General features: G+C 44.4%; 1 protein-coding gene across 1 annotated transcript in view; it reads right to left on the bottom strand.

Annotated features, from left to right (window-relative positions):
• Anxa13 (annexin A13) overlaps positions 1-16,179 on the bottom strand; it is a 41,561-nt gene extending 25,382 nt beyond the window's left edge. The window contains exons 1-3 of the mRNA XM_075962518.1: positions 16,077-16,179; positions 15,807-15,937; positions 5,080-5,155 (exon numbers count right to left, since the gene is read on the bottom strand). Coding sequence (XP_075818633.1) covers positions 5,080-5,155; positions 15,807-15,937; positions 16,077-16,179 — 310 coding nt within the window. The remainder of the gene's footprint in view (positions 1-5,079; positions 5,156-15,806; positions 15,938-16,076) is intronic.
• Between the last annotated feature and the right edge of the window lie 1,645 nt (positions 16,180-17,824).

The raw sequence follows: 17,824 nt of genomic DNA, 5'->3' as shown, positions 1-17,824 counted from the left end.
GGAACTGGGAGAGGGGCAGCATTGGAGCCCAGGCCGAAAAGGAGAGCCAGTGTTAGGGAGAGGTTGGGGACCATTTTGGGTTGCCCATGACCTAGATTGTCCACATACTTAAGGCATTGTAAGACACTAGGAGAGCAAAAAGACCCCAAACTGTAACCTAAGTTTTGCCTCATTTGGAGAAATAAACTATCATTTTACATGAAATGAAAAATGAAATTTATGCCCTGGAAATGCTGAAACATGCAATGGCAGCCCGTATATGGTGGTTCTGTTGAACTTGCCCGTTGGGTTTCATGGTCTAAGTTAATGAGGATGACTGACCAGGTCTCTTCCTCAAGAGGGCACAAGATCTCATTACAGATGTTGTGAATCACCATGTGGTTTCTGGGAATTGAACTCAGGACCTTTGGAAGAGCAGGGGGTGATCTTAACCACTGGGCCATTACTCCAGCCCATCATTTTGTCACCGACTATTATAATTCTGACTTGCCTAGGTGAGAGTGCCTGTAATCTTTGCTACATTTGGGGCTTCTGGCGTTCCATTCAACCCAGCAGCTACTAATCGACCAATCATGGCTATTTAGTACTTGAAGGGTGATTGATGCAAATCAAAATATTCCATAAGTACAGAGTACATGCCAAATTTCAGAGACTTAGTACAAAACAACAAAGAAAAAAACAAACAAAACAGAGTCTAAAATACCTCATTCATAATTTTGTCAATATTAGGGTAAATGCTATTTTTATATAAATTGGGACCAATGGAACTAAATCATCAAAATAATACATCTTGTATTTTTTTTTCTTCTAAAATTTGGCTTCTTAAAAAATTAAAGTGAAGCTGGGCATGGTGGCTAAACAAGGTGATGATGGACAGGTGACGTTGAGCTGGGCAGTGCTCACACAGGCTTCTCTACACAGTAAGAGGCCCTTTGGCTCCATTCTGAGTCGCATGAGAACTCTGATTTTGGCATTCAGTAAATGCTCAGCCCGGATGTTCTAGAATGAACTCTAGGTGATAATGGAAGAGTTCATGTTGAACATGCTGCATCATCACCATACCCAATAACATACTCCCGTCTCCACCCCCTGGCCAGGCATCTGGCCTTCCCCACAGAGCATCATGGAAGTCTCAGCTGCCTGGAAAGTACCCCAGGGTTTTCTTCCATGTAGTAAACCTCAGGTGTAAACACCCTGAATCTTCCATGCTGTCTGCCGGACGTGAGAATAGAGATGAGCCATAGCTGTACGTAAGCAGAAAACCACCGCCTCTACGCTTTCTCTGATTTCCCCAAGCAGTCACTGCCCAGCAGGGCTGTCACTTCTAGATGCATCTTCCTGGCCCTGAATCCAGCTCTTTTTGTTTTTTTTTTTCTGGTTTGTTTTGTTTTTTTTCTTTTTATTTTTAATTTATTTATTTATTAAGGATTTCTGCCTCCTCCCCGCAACCGCCTCCCATTTCCCTCCCCCTCCCCCGATCAAGTCCCCCTCCCTCATCTGCTCGAAGAGCAATCAGGGTTCCCTGACCTGTGGGAAGCCCAAGGACCGCCCACCTCTATCCAGTTCTCATAAGGTGAGCATCCAAACTGCCTAGGCTCCCCCAAAGCCAGTACGTACAGTAGGATCAAAAACCCACTGCGATTGTTCTTGAGTTCTCAGTATTCCTCATTGTCCTCTATGTTCAGCTAGTCCGGATTTATCCCATGCTTTTTCAGACCCAGACCAGCTGGCCTTGGTGGGTTCCTGATAAAACATCCCCATTGTCTCAGTGTGTGGGTGCAACCCTCGCGGTCCTGAGTTCCTTGCTCTTGTTCCCTCTCCTTCTGCTCCTGATTTGGACCTTGAGATTTCTGTCCGGTGCTCCAATGTGGGTCTCTGTCTCTGTCTCCTTTCATCGCCTGATGAAGGTTAATATTCATGAGGATGCCTATGTGTTTGTCTTTGGATTCACCTTCTTATTTAGCTTCTCTAGGAACATGAACTATAAGCTCAATGTCCTTTATTTATGGCTAGAAACCAAATATGAGTGAGTACATCCCATGTTCCTCTTTTTGGGTCTGGCTTACCTCACTCAGGATAGTGTTTTCTATTTCCATCCATTTGTATGCAAAATTCAAGAAGTCCTGGTTTTTTACTGCTGAGTAATACTCTAATATGTATATATTCCATACTTTCTTCATCCATTCTTCCGTTGAAGGGCATCTAGGTTGTTTCCAGGTTCTGGCTATTACAAACAATGCTGCCATGAACATAGTTGAGCATATACTTTTGTTGTATGATAGGGCCTCTCTTGGGTATATTCCCAAGAGTGGTGTTGCTGGATCCAGGAGTAGGTTGATCCCGAATTTCCTGAGAAACCGAAACACTGCTTTCCAGAGTGGTTGCACAAGTTTGCATTCCCACCAGCAATGGGTGAGTGTACCCCTTTCTCCACAACCTCTCCAGCAAAGGCTATCATTGGTGTTTTTTATTTTAGCCATTCTGACAGGTGTAAGATGGTATCTTAAAGTTGTCTTGATTTGCATTTCCCTGATCGCTAGGGAAGTTGAGCATGACCTTAAGTGTCTTTTGGCCATTTGAAGTTCTTCTGTTGAGAATTCTCTGTTCAGCTCAGTGCCCCATTTTATAATTGGATTGATTAGCCTTTTACGGTCTAGTTTCTTGATTTCTTTATATATTTTGGAGATCAGACCTTTGTCAGTTGCGGGGTTGGTGAAAATCTTCTCCCAGTAAGTCGGTTGCCTTTTTGTCTTAGTGACAGTGTCCTTTGCTTTACAGAAGCTTCTCAGCCTCAGGAGGTCCCATTTATTCAATGATGCTCTTAGTGTCTGTGCTGCTGGGGTTATACGTAGGAAGTGGTCTCCTGTGCCCATGTGCTGTAGAGTACTTCCCACTTTCTCTTCTATCAGGTTCAGTGTGTTCAGACTGATAATTGAGGTCTTTAATCCATTTGGACTTGAGTTTTGTGCATGGTGATAGATATGGATCTATTTTCATTCTTTTACAGATTGACATCCAGTTTTGCCAGCACAATTTGTTGAAAATGCTGTCTTTTTTCCATTGTATACTTTTAGCTCCTTTATCAAAAATCAGGTGTTCATAGGTTTGTGGGTTAGAGTCAGGGTCTTCTATTCAATTCCATTGGTCGACTTCTCTGTTTTTGTGCCAATACCAAGCTGACACGTAAGGTCATGCTCAACTTCCCTAGCGATCAGGGAAATGCAAATCAAGACAACTTTAAGATACCATCTTACACCTGTCAGAATGGCTAAAATAAAAAACACCAATGATAGCCTTTGCTGGAGAGGTTGTGGAGAAAGGGGTACACTCACCCATTGCTGGTGGGAATGCAAACTTGTGCAACCACTCTGGAAAGCAGTGTTTCGGTTTCTCAGGAAATTCGGGATCAACCTACTCCTGGATCCAGCAACACCACTCTTGGGAATATACCCAAGAGAGGCCCTATCATACAACAAAAGTATATGCTCAACTATGTTCATGGCAGCATTGTTTGTAATAGCCAGAACCTGGAAACAACCTAGATGCCCTTCAACGGAAGAATGGATGAAGAAAGTATGGAATATATACATATTAGAGTATTACTCAGCAGTAAAAAACCAGGACTTCTTGAATTTTGCATACAAATGGATGGAAATAGAAAACACTATCCTGAGTGAGGTAAGCCAGACCCAAAAAGAGGAACATGGGATGTACTCACTCATATTTGGTTTCTAGCCATAAATAAAAGACATTGAGCTTATAATGCATGTTCCTAGAGAAGCTAAATAAGAAGGTGAACCCAAAGACAAACACATAGGCATCCTCATGAATATTAACCTTCATCAGGCGATGAAAGGAGACAGAGACAGAGGAGCATGGGACAGAAATCTCAAGGTCCAAATCAGGAGCAGAAGGAGACGGAGCACGAGCAAGGAACTCAGGACCGCGAGGGTTGCACCCACACACTGAGACAATGGGGATGTTCTATCAGGAACTCACCAAAGCCAGCTGGCCTGGGTCTGAAAAAGCATGGGATAAATCCGGACTAGCTGAACATAGAGGACAATGAGGAATACTGAGAACTCAAGAACAATCGCAGTGGGTTTTTGATCCTACTGTACGTACTGGCTTTGGGGGAGCCTAGGCAGTTTGGATGCTCACCTTAGGAGACCTGGATAGAGGTGGGCGGTCCTTGGGCTTCCCACAGGTCAGGGAACCCTGATTGCTCTTCGAGCAGATGAGGGAGGGGGACTTGATCGGGGGAGGGGGAGGGAAATGGGAGGCGGTTGCGGGGAGGAGGCAGAAATCCTTAATCAATAAATTAATTTTAAAAAAAAATATGGTCACCTTCCTGTCTTTAAAACAGTGCCAGTGCCTGGGGAAAGGATTTTCAGAATGAAAAGGAAAATGGTGACATTACACAGGGAGCTCTACGCTCTTCACCTTGTAATAGTCAATCTTATTTAGACAGTAGTCTCCGAGTGGGCTGCCGATGGTACTGTTAGAGACAGCTAGGGACTCTGGGGCTGCAAACCTACAGAGCTGTTACATCAGACAGAGACCTGGGTCCTCTACTAAAACCTTACTGTTTAGCTCTGTTCCTCAATGCTTTGACAAGCACCATCATCCAAACTACTTATGATAATAATAAATCACTTCTCCCTACTTAATGAAAAAAAAAATAAAATGGGGCACTGAGCTGAACAGAGAATTCTCAACAGAAGAACTTCAAATGGCCAAAAGACACTGAATCCAGCTCTTATCAGATCTGATTCCTCATGACCTCCCACGGAAAAGGCCGAAGTGAATGAGACAAGATGAAGATAGCATAAGCTTGACTCCTAAACAAGTTCCCCATGACTTCAAGGTCAAATTAAATGTCACAAGATTCAGCTTCCAATACCCTAAAAAGCAACGAGCCCCTAGTATAACTTTGAGACCTCATTGGAAGAGATCAACTTGAATTAGCTTAGAATGCTTATGACAGGTAGGTCACCTCCTGTCGCTATGGGAACGTTGGTCATGACATCAAGTTTAATCAATTTCAAAAACAAATAAATGAAAAAAATTATTTCATACCCATTCCTTTGCAGGCTTTGTACAGCGTTTTGGCATCGTGGTCTGCATCAAAACCCTGACGGATTTTCTCTTTGGCCTGGAGAGAAAATAATCAAAAAGGGGACAATGCAGACATTCTTTAATTAATTTTGCTGGAATTGATGTTCAACTAGAAGACATCGTTGCCAACCAAACAAAGGACAAATGCCAACTCTACAAGTGGATTGTTATTGAAATCAACTTGGGAAAGCTTTGGCCCCAGAGAGATGGTTAGCGTTCCTTGGGGCAGCTGGCCTTGGGTGATTGTGGGAGAAGGGTCTCCTTTGTGCCCAATAATAATTGCTCTGGCCAACTCTATGGTGAGTGATTTTCATATCAGCCCATCTTTGGGGTGTCCTTTTCTCTCAAACAAACCCTGACACAGCGGGCCAGTCCCTGGAGAATCTGTCCTCCGTGACAGATATGCCAAGGACATCCAGGAAACAGGCTTTTCTGGCCAAAGCTGAGGAAATCTTATTACAGATTCTTTTGCTGGCCTGGATTGGTGCCACCCACACAGGAAGAACATCATTAAGTTTGTCAGAGACTCTATATGGGAACCGACAAGATAGTAATTTTAGTTTTTCAGTTCTCTTGGGAGAGAAAAGTCCTGTTTGTATATTGAGCTTTGTCTGGTATTTCAGTCTTTGGAGCTACGGCACGCACTGATGTGTTCTTTTATTTATGCCGATATCCTTATTATTTGCATAATAATAACAAGGCTGTGAGTGTGAAGGTCTTTCTTCACTCAATCAACAGACTTTGTTTTGATTTAGCTATTTTTAAAAGGCGCTTTCATGAGCAGTAACCTGGAAAACAAATACCATTTGCATAAATGACAGGTACTATGAACTTAAACAGATGGCGATTAAAATTGTAAAGGTGGGTGAGGTCGCCATTCTGTGCTAATAACCCTGCATACACCTGAGCTCTCTCAGCTGTTGCCTTTCCTCACTCTGTGAGGCACCCATGTGTTTCCTTCAGTGAAGGTGGCTTAGGGGACAGGGGCCACGTCGCCTTTGCTCCACTTTGGCTCCTTGTGCAGAGGAAATGAAGAGCAAACCGCCCACGGAACCATGGGCGTGCGATATTTATCTGCTTAGCATCACCATTTCTTGGGTGGATTGCCCCACCCCCATTTTCGATGTTTCAAACAGAGTTGACAGTCACGAGGCCTGGTCATGGTCATTGTCGGTCAGCATGTGGACACCTGCCTTGTCACTCTGGCTGTCGTGACTATTTCAGGACTGAGATTACAGTTCATACAGAATCCGCCTTCCCCTTGACTAATATTCAGAGAGGGGAATGAGACTTTCAACTGGCCCTGTGGAGCTGAGGGACTCTTAATTTACAACTGTTTTGGTGGCCATTTTGCCCACTGGGGGAGAAGGGAGAAGATGAGAGCAAGAGCTAACGAGGAGACAGGAGCCTGGGTGAAGGAGGAGGAGGAAAAGGGCAGGGGGGAACATATCCCCAGCATGGCAGTGTCTGGATCCTTGACTTCTGTTTCATTAGTGACAATTATAGACTTCACACTTTGACCAAGAAAATATGAGTTGGGTTTCTGCCCTGGTGACCTAAGTGTCCTTACCCAGTCTGTAGTCTGACACGAATGGAGAATCCCAGGTTCCGAGAGTCAAAGGAGTCCTTGGACCACCCCTCATCTTATTTTGGATTATGAAGGCGTGGTCCATCAGTTTAAAAAAAAACAATTTCTTTAAAAAAGTTTTATATTTATTTATGTATTAATTAATTGATTTTGTTTGTATTTGTGGGTGTGTGCACATGAGTGTCTATGTGGAGGTCTGAAGATGACTTGTAGTGTTCTTATCCTTCCACCATGAAAGTCCTGGGGCCAAACTCAGGCCGCGGTCTCGGTGGCAGGTGTCTTTACCCACTGAACAATCTTGCCAGCCAGACATGGTCTGTATTGAAGTATTTGAAACAAGCCAGGAGACGGACTGGCACTTTTAGAACATGGCTACATGCCAGCCAGTTTATAGACCTTCTTTTGTTATCTACAGAGAAGAATGACCACGACTCTCATAGTGTTTATTATAGGCGAGGACACCTGGTTTCAGCATGCACTGTCCTGCTCAGGCCTTCTGCTTGGGCAGAGAACTGGCATTCCCAGTCTCCTTACCCTGCTCTCATATGGGTTTGAGAAAGTGTACCTGCTGCTTTTGCTGGCAAGATTTGCCACACTATTTTCATGACTCACTACCAAGAGATGCTCAAAACTGATGAAGAATTCCAACATGGTGATATCAGAGTACTTGGGCAAACATGGGGTTCTTTGAACATGGGACCCCATGAGGCCACACAGACATACTCATGGAACCCACCCTGCTTTTCTTCTTTGATGTGTGCATGCGTATGCCTGTGTGTGTATGTGTGTGTGTGTAGCATGGATTTGCCTGGCACATAATGTTGAGTGGACTCTGGATCTGAAACACCATCATTGGCAGGGAAGGACAAGGACAAGGCCCTGCTCTATGTAGGAATCACTGTTAGCCATGGTGGCTCTCCTTTCCAACCTGCTTGAGAAGAGAATGAAGTCTTGTTCTTTGCAGCAGCAGGGTTAATGTTGTGTCATGTCATGATTTAAGAGAACGAGCAAGAGAGAGAGGCAGAGGGGGAGGAAGAAGGGAGGAAGACAGACAGAGAGAGGGGAGGAGGGAGAGAAAGAGGGAATCTTAGCCTGTTTGGATTTTTCTTCTTTGTGCTGGGTCTGTCTCCACAATGACTGTATTTATGTCTCTCAGTGGCTCCTTGGCTGACTGCGGGATGTCCTGGGGCTCCTTTGGAGAAGCTGGGACAGGCTTTCCTCTGGAATGCACAGGTAGCAGGCACGCCATAGCCTTTGTTCATTGTTAAATGGGCAGTTGACTTTGGGTCCTGGTCCTGTTTGCCAGTCAGGAGATTTTAGTCTCAGAACCAAAGCCACGGGGCAGAACTTCGTGTAGGGGAGGAACTGGGTTAGCTACAGAGCTGGTGGCAGGGACTCCAGCACAGGTTTGCACGTTCCCAGGTTTTGAATGAGCACAGAGACACCCTGCCTGCTTTGAACGTGGAGGGGGAGTGACAGCCTTTGTGTCTTGATGCGTTTGTTTTGAGCGGTCCTGGCACCCAAGGACACTCAGGAAGCAGAGCTGACACAAGAGAGTGAATGCCAGTAACAATCAGTGTGAAGGCCTGGGCCTGAGCCACGGGAATCATGCTTCAACTGTGATTCTGTGATTCTGCTCCTTGGCTGTTCCCTGGGAGTCGGTGTCCTTCTCTGCAACAGACAATGTCTCTCTGGCAAGGCCCCGGCTGTCATGAGACTACAATGAAAAGGCCAGTTTTGTGCCACATGTTTGCTCCACACCAACGTGAAGCATCCCGCTCTCACAGAGCCCCCCAGTGTCAGCCCGTCCTGGCTTCTTCAGTCATCCCTTGCCTTTCTGTCTTGTAGTGATGTCTACAACATTCCAGGAAGGGATATTTGTGGAGATATCGACTACACACGCTTATGAGGCAGGATCTCATGTATCCCAGGATGTTCCTGAACTCACTATGTAGCCAAGAATGACCTTGACTCTTAAGACTTCCACCGTTTCTTCCGAGTGCTGGGAATATAGGTGTCACCACCATGCCAAAATGCCTGGCTCACTTTTGCATATTTCACCAACAAGTTTGGAAAGTTGAATGTATATATATACATATGTGTGTATAAATATATATGTACATAAGTTTCATATTCTGCATATTTTGATTCATGTATATTTAATATACATCTCTGTACATATATAGATATAGATATATACCTATATATGTATCTCTATATCATAATGTCCAAACTTTATTGCAGTTGACCACTGAAGACCCAGTAGTTAAGGTAACTAGATTGTGAAATGTTATCCACTACTAGCTGTATAATCTACCTGCTGGCAAACATTCTAACTTACCACACTCTTTGTTGCCTTTATCATACCATCTAACATTTAAGGAAGGGGATTTTTTTTATTTACAAAAGAGCACTTGTTATCTTGCTTTTAAAGTTTTTATTGGACTGGAGAGATGGCTGAGTGGTTAAGAGTGCTGTCTGCTCCTCCAGAGGACCTGGATTTGTTTCTCAGTACCTACGTGGCAGCTGAGGATGGTCTATGCCTCCAGTTTCATAGCATCAGGCGACCTCTTTTGGCCTCAGCAGGCGCCAGGCTCACACGTGGTGCACAGACATATTTATATTCAAACGCCTGCTCGGGCCACCATTGGTCCTGAACACTTGTTTGCAGGAGGGAGGAAGAAAAAGGAAGTAGGAATAAAAAGGCGAGAACGGATAGAGAAAGGGAAGCACTGTTCAGAGAGGTTAATTGTCTCTGATATATTTTAATTAGTTCACGTGGCTCTTACATACTATTTATTCCTTTTTAGTCTTTTGTTGTCATTGTTGTTGGGTGTTTTTTTTTTTTTGAAACAGAGTCTCACTCTATCTCAGGCTAGCCCAAAATTCACTCTCTAGGACAGACTGTCCCCAAAGTCAGAGCAATTCTCCTGCCTCAGCCTCTGGAGTCCTGGAAATGCCCAGATTTATAACAGTATACTCTTATTTTCCAATCCTGTTGTTACCTAAGCAGAGAATTGGGACTGAGAACGGGCACGGTGAGTTAATGGGATTCAAATTTAGCCTGACTAGAAAGCCTGGCTCTTCAGCTTGGCTCTTCTTATTCCTCAGAAACAATACTTTATTATCCTTTTAATGAGAGCCGCCGGCTCATCTCTAAAGCAGACCTGCACTTGCTCTTGTGTGGTGTGGTGTTCAGATGCAGCCGCATCTCTAACAGGGTAGCACGATCATCACTTGGTTGGTGGCACGTAGAAGGGGGGCTGCCTGGTGACGTAAGGATGTAAGGGTCACTTGTGGCGCCGAAGCATTGTTGCAATGTAATAGGAGCGGCCCTGGGACTTAATATTTCCACCACAGGTCTCTGGAGGTCCTGGTTTGGGGTGTTCTGCTTAGTAAATATTTGAGAATGGTTGCCTGGTATCCAGGCTCTGAGCCAGGAGGGCTCAGGAAGCACAGAGGGCAGAGGGCTGCTGAGCCGCCAGGTGCTGCTGCTGGGGCCACGGTGAAGTAAGTGATGCTGAAGATATTGAAAGCAGGGGCCAGGATTAAAAGACGGTGTTTTCTGGATATATGAAACAGGAGCAGAGTGAGAGAGTCGTGTTGGGGATGGCCCTGGGCGTGCCTAGATTCTTCTTAGAGGCAGCAATTACCATTGCCACCATTTACAGCACCAGGAACCAATGTTGTCTATTCTGACCGAACTTACCTTGTACTATTTTTTTTAAAACAAAACAAAACAATATTCTTGAAAAGAATTAACAATTTGGAGGGTACCCGGCACAATGCACTGCATACAACAGGATGCCTTCAGTTACACACAAAACCCACGGAATGTTCGCCATGATCAAGGGTTGACATACGTCCTCACCTCCCCAAGTTCCTGTGTTCCCTTGAGTGCGTGAGGAGAGCACTTTGCGCTAGATTTACATGCCTGACTCATTTTAAGTGTGTGTTAAAATTTTGTTGACTAGCGGCTGGATGCTGCAGGTTGGGCTTGTTTTGCATGGCTGAGACTTTACAGTGGCTGATCAACAGTCTCCTCCCTGCCTTGACTCCTAGGGGCCGCTCCATGCACCATCCCTATGAGTCCCACTATTGTAGGTACCTCCCGTCAGCGGAGGGATGCAGTGTTGATCTCTCACTGACGGGCTTATTTTACTTAGCAGGATGCTCCCGGAGCTCATGAGAGTTGTCACAAATGGCACAATTGTTTGTTCTTGTTTTTTTAAATGCTAAATCACATTTAGTTGTAAAACTGCCTTGTATTGATTTTCAGAATGTTGTGAAGTTGAGAAAACCGAGGTCTGGCTTGAAAAAGGACTCCTTTGAGTTTCCCTCTCTGCCCTTGAAGATATTTACTCTTGACCGAGACACAAAGCTGTCTCCCATCTTGTCTTTTCCAAGTCTGCTTTCCCTTCTGAACATTAGCAAGAGTCCTGCCTCCCATGGCCTGCTGTGAGAACACAGACACAGAGCATTTGGCACAATGGTCGGCATGCGTTGGGCACTTGTTATTTCGGTTATCTCCTTCTGTTTTTACTTAGTCTGCACTGAGTTGAGTGAGCTCCTCCCACGATGCTTAGCCTGGAGGCTTCAATGTTGGAAATTAGGTTGTTGAGATAGCTTCTTTGTTAAAGTGCTTGCTTTGCGGGGATACAGATCTGAGTTCAATCCCTAAAACCCTTGTTTAAAAGGCTGGGTATGGCATTGCACACATGTAATCTTGGCCTGGGGAGGCAGGCAAGCACTCACTGGCCAGCCAGCCTAGCCTGGTCTACTTAGAGAGATCCTGTCTTAAAGAAACAAAAGCTAAAAACAATATGAATAGCACCTTAGGAATGGCATTTCGAAGCTGTCTGGTTGTCTTTCGACCTTTACACAAATGTGTGTACAATTGAACCTTCACTGACAAACATTCGAGTGCACACACACACACACACACACAAAGGTGAGACCTACCTTTACTACAGTGAACTAAAAATTACTAAGTGTACATTTTGTCAAATCCAAAACCACTTTATACTTTTAATTAGCATTAGGGATTACAAGCCATGGAGAGGAAAACTTAGCCCTGAGAATGACAACCCAAAACAGATGGCTTGTTACGTGGCAGACCCCGGTCTAGGTCATTTACGTAAAACCCTTTTCTAATCCCTGCAACAGCTGTGGAGACAGGTGATACGGCTGTGTGAGTTAAAAGACTGAGGCAGAGAGGTCCATGACCCATCCAAGGTCAAGTGATGGAACGACGCACTGGGTCCAGACACTTCGCTATTGACTTCCTATTACTAATGCTTTGGGCAACTGTTAAAATTAGTTTTAAGAATGGAAACTGCAGTCTGACTCTTTGAAAGATTGTCTTTCACAGAAGCATCATTTGACCTTTGTCCCCTGGCCAGAGAAGTCAAGAGCCTCTTGTCTAGATAGCTGTAGGATCAAGAGATGCTTAATGGAGCAAAAAATAGAAAGTGAAATGAAAACTGCAGCCTGGGTACCACTTTTTTACAAGGTAGTATGAGCCTCCATCTCTTCTTAGGCGGGCTGGGCATGCAGGGGAGTCTCTGTGGCCAGAACTGTCTCCCAGTGTTCTTTCCACTCAAGCAGGACCATGTGTTCTGCTTCTCATTTGGAAACTGAGATGAACATTTGCCTTACCCAACAGCCTCAGGAAGATTAAATGTTGGCCATTTGGCGTGATGACCCAGAGCTGGCAGAGGAGAAATCAGCTTTTCAATCCTTCCACAAGCTGTGATCCTCCTCTCCCCATCTTACCCTACACTTTCAAGTTCTCCATTCTTCCAGAACAGAAAAGTACTACAGCATGCTGTGTGTGTGTGTGTGTGTGTGTATGTGTGTGTGTGTGTGTGTGTGTGTGTGTGTGATATTTTAGCAAGGGTATTCTGAGGATTGGAAAGGCATGGCCAGTAGAAGGCCACTTCTAATGAGTTTTTTTGGGGGGGGGGTAGGTGGGAAGTGACTGTGTTCCAGCCCGACAAGCTGTCAAATATTGACAATAGGCAAAATATCACTTGGATAGAATCCATGTAAAGTGACTGCTGCTTTGTGTATTTCCCGAGGGGTCATGTTGGTAAGGCAAGGGAGGAAGAAGAAAGCTATTTCAAGTGGATTCCTAACTGAAATTTCCTGACTGGGACTGATTGGCACAGTGGAGCCTAGTGAGCCATTTTTGTTGTTGTTGCTGTTTTCTTTCTTTTTTCTTTTTTGTTTGTTTTTTAGACAGAGTTTCTCTTTGTAGCTTATTCAAAATGTTAAACACAGAGGGAAGAGGTTAATCATAGACTATTAGAGTGGAGTATAATTAGAGTCTTTTCAAATGGGTGACATAAAATACCAAGACCTGGAAGTCATTAGAACGCCCACTAGAAAAGGAATTCCCAGGCCTGAGAAATGACCCAGTGGGTGACTGTGACTGCCATCAAGCCTAAAGACTTGAGTTGGATTCCTGGGACCCACGTGGTAGAACTGACTTCCCCAAGTTGAATTCTGAAGTCTACACATTTGCCTCTGACCTCTGTATGTATACCACAGCATGTGATTGTGCATGTATACACACACACACACACACACACACAGAGAGAGAGAGAGAGAGAGAGAGAGAGAGAGAGAGAGAGAGAGAGAGAGAATAAATAAACAAAAAACAAAGTAATAAGAGAAAGAAAAAGGGTTCCTTTTTAGGTTCTCTCTCAATTCTTCTGGTTGTCTTTGCCAGGTCACGTTAGGGTTTCACACTCTTCTAACCCAGCAGATGGGCATCATAGGCCGAGGGCCATCACCAACCCATCATCTGTTTGAGAAACTAAAGTCGCAACATTCAGCCTGTCCAGTTATGTCTCCATGGCTACTTTTGTATGCTAACAGGATGTAAGTACTAACACAGTGGCCCTCGAGGCCTCAGGTATTTGCTGTGTCAATGACTATTCTCTTCCATGCAAACTACATTTTTCTCCCTCGCTTTAAAATCTGAGAGCAGGTGGCAGGATCGGAGCCATCAGCAGGCAACACCAAGTTTAGTTAGAATCTGATATCGTCTTTTGTTTTCTCTTATAGATATACACGGATGCTAGTTCACTACTCATGGTGCTAATCTAGAGTTTCCGCTTAAGATACATTCACCGATGCAAAAAAGCAAACAGATTTAAAAGCGGTCATTAGTAGGCCTGTTAGTAGATCAAGTGACATGTGTATACAGCCCACATCACGAAGGCTGTATTTAAGTCTGAACTCTGGGACACACTGGAGGAATGTGTCTAATCCTGTCCTTTTTGAGGTAAAGAAACTACAGTCTGGTTATGAAGTCACCTACCGGCAGTCACCCACTTGCTCATGGACTAGATTCCTGTCCCTGTAATGACCTCGTACCTCTAAATGGTTAGTCACTTGTATTTTGAGCCAGTTAGTCTGAACACGAATTATTGTACAGTTAAAGTTCATGAATTCAGAGCCAGAAAATATCCTCATGAGGTAGCCTCAGACACAGACAGTAGAGATTGAGAGACAACTTGAAACAATCAAGGGGCCATTTGCGTTTTAAGCATGACATGTTGGTTTCATTAAGTTGATTGTTTTCTTAGTCATGGTTTCCTCTGGGTAATCAATCTGATCAAAAGTTTCATTTTTTTTTTAAATCAAAATGCATGTAAGTGCTTGTATGGCAAACACTAAGACTACTAAACAGAAATCCTTGTTTTTCTGTGTATTCTGTTGGGCACATTCAAACCCAGTTTGAATCTTGCAAGAATATTTGGTGTTCTGCCATGTGGTTATTGCTTTATTTCCAAGGGGATCCTCCGTGATCACACCGGCTAAGAGGGGATCTTTCCCTAGTCCCAGTGCCTCTTCCCATAGGTATCCACAATTACTAATCTTGGGGTAAATCGGAGAGCCAGGACGTACATATAGAAACCTGAGCTCTGTCCACACGGGGGTGCTGGGAGTGTCACCGAGCCAGGGATTGCCGTGCATTCTGCTTTCTGAGTCGCAGTTTTGAAGTGACACTATGATTGTTAAGCTTTTGGGATAATTTGACAAATGAGGTTGAAAGAAGGCAAAGGGGGCTGGAAGGACAGCTCAGTGATTAAAGCTCTTGACTCACAAATGCAAGGCCTGGGGTTGAGACCCCCCCAGCACACATGTAAATGCATGGTGGGCGTAGTGGTCTTCCTGTAATTCCAGGGTGGAGAAGCAGGATGCAAGAGATTCCTGGAGCAACCTGAACAGGTAGAGTAGCTGGAGCTGGCAAGCTCTGGGTTCAGTTAATCCCTTATTGCAATGGGAAGAGCATTTGAAGAAGACTACTAATATCAACTTCAAGACTCTATACATATGCACACTCCATGTGTCCATACACATGTTGACATGCATACATGCATGTATACCACACAAAGAGAGACATATGCAAAAAAAGACATCAATTTGGATCAGAACTTGATATGTCTTATTTATAGATTGACTGTGTATTGAAAAAAATGAATGAAAATTCTTAGATTAGAAATAAACTCCCTTCTACTTTTATTCTATATGTTGCTACTTTCTTAAATTGATTTTTTTTTAGGTAAGGCTTCTGTATTTAGTTGGCTGTCCTGGAACTCACTATTGCAGACTAGGCTGGCCTGGAACTCAACAGAGATCCTCCTTCCTCTGTCTCATAAGTGCTGGGATTAAAAGTGTGTATTACCATGCCTGCCTTACTCTTTAATGGCAATTAGCATAGTTAGGGAATTTTCTAGAAAGACAAGCATTCTTAGGTTATGTGTGTTGATATGACATTTATCTATCAAAGGTGACTGTGGTATAGGCCAGAAGCAAGAAAGCCTGACTTAAGACTCTTCTATAGCCAGCAACTTCAAGTAGCAGGCATCATCGATCTTGAGGGCAGCAATGGACATTCGGAAGTGCAAATGTGTGACCAGTTTCTCTGTCGTGCTGAGTGAGGCTATAGGGAGATGAAGCCCGGAAAACTTTAGTGGGCACCAACCCAGTAGAAGATGTATGTAAATGACTTGTGGGGGATTACACCAATGTCTTTTCCCACAGCGTCGCTCTCTTCAGCTTAGCAGTCTGTCAGCCTCCTCATTACCTGTGTGGGGAAGCCTTCCTCCCCTGACCACCAGAAATCACTGACGGAGAACAACTGCTTCCCAGAACTGCCCATGTCTTTCTCAGGAGGACAAGGGTCAATCTTAGAGAGCTTTGCCCCTGTGATAAGGGCTAGGGTCGATGTGAAGGCAAAAGGCCACAGATATGACCACTGATGCAGATCTAGAGAACTGAAGGATTATGGGGACAGATTGTGCCCGTGTCCTGCTCTCCCAAAGGTGTGTAACAAAAGCATTGGCTCTCAACTCACCAGGAGTGGTTTCGCCTTCTGGGCAATATTGGCACCACCTGGAAGCATTTACAATGATCCCAAATAGGGCACGACTACTCTTACAGCCAAGGAGAGAAGCCATGATTGCTAAACATTCTCCGTAGAGAACCCCTCATGACCAAGTGTTATCTGAGCCCAAATGTCAATAGTACCAAGGTCCTACGTGACCAGGGTCTAGACAGCCTGTGCTTGTAATGACGCTGTCAACACATCACTTTAGTAGGTGTTGAGAGGCTGAGCTTCTAGTGGTAAGTGGGGACTGACTATGGCAAGATCTCCAGGCAGTAGGAACAAAGAACTGGGCTTGAAAGGTTACAAGCAGGCTGTGTCTTTCTGAGAATAAATCTGAAAGATGAGTAATGGGATAGGGTAACTAGGGAGAGAAATGGAGCTGAGAATCGACCTCAGCAAGAAGCCTGCTGTTACCTCCTCTGTTCTCTGCATCCTGGTTTCGAGGGCACCATGGTCTGTGCGGCAGGATGTCATGTCTATGTGACAGCTCTCAGTTGGCCCATTTTCAGGTCTTTTAGTAAAGTGTTGGTCCCAAGAACTTAGCGTGTCTACTAGAAGAGGAGCAACATTAACCATCTAGAAATGAGATTTGTGTCGTGGGGAAAGTGACCGTCTACCTAAAGATTGTCCACAGATTGTTTTGGGAGTTGGAGACCTTGGAAGGGTGTTAAATTTCCAGATATCTAATTATCTACCACTGTACTGCACCAAAGAAAGGGAGCTTAGAGGGTAGGGTGGCCGCTGGGGGACGAAGGCTGTTTCTCAATGGTGACAGGAGTCATGTCTCCAGGGGTTATGGCAAATGAAACATGGTTTTCATTAGAAAGGAATGATCCGCTTCCTTCTTATATTGCCAAAGACTGTCTTTAGCCAATTCACCCAGAGCGAAAACTTGGGATTTGTTTCCTATAAGATAAAAAATAACTGGCGTGTTCTAGAAGCCTCAAGAGTCAAAGAAGTTGGCAGTTGGGATTGAAGAGAGAAAATATTGGGGGCCAAGGTAGGCTGTTGTGGTATTACATATGCTGGACAGAGAGAGCTCTAAATAACGGTGTGGACAAGTTCTGATTTGCTGAGCAAGAAGCAAGGTGAAACAGCTGAGTTCACTTTAGCAAATTCCTATCTCAGTCTCTATCAAAACAATGAATGTTATTCTTTCCCCCAGTAAGAAACTTCGAATGTGCATTGGCTTCAGGCCTAGTAATTCTTTTCTTTAAAATGCCTTTTTGTGTTTTTCTCTCCCCCCATATAACACCCCGTTATAACTACTCAAATCCCCCATCATGAGAAGAGGGAGTTGCTTTACTTCCTATCTGTTTTTTGAGTCTTTATTATCTCTTAGGCATCTGAAAGTTAGTGTGAGTGGTGGGGACATGAGACATGGTATTAGTAAAAACCACACTTTGAAGAAATCGGCAGTGGTAAGGCAATGCTCCCACTCCCAAAGGTAAACTCAGCCTTGGCCATGGAGACCTTCCACCATGACCCAAGCCAGCCAGAATTCTCTGACATAGGGTGAACTCTCTGGGGCAGTACTGGAGAGCTTACCCTGGTGTTGAGAATGAAGGAGAGCTGTGGGACTGACCAACCCAGCAACCACCCAGACCCAGAGCTATGAGTTGGCCCATCCAATCATCTACTCCATCTATGACGTGCTGGAGCATGTAAAGGGGTTGGTCCTGAAGACCCAAAGTTACAAGATCAAAAAATATGGC

This window comes from Microtus pennsylvanicus, chromosome 2 (assembly GCF_037038515.1).
Source record: "Microtus pennsylvanicus isolate mMicPen1 chromosome 2, mMicPen1.hap1, whole genome shotgun sequence".
In the NCBI taxonomy this organism is placed as follows: Eukaryota; Metazoa; Chordata; class Mammalia; order Rodentia; family Cricetidae; genus Microtus; species Microtus pennsylvanicus.
This window is presented reverse-complemented; position numbering and strand designations above follow the sequence as displayed.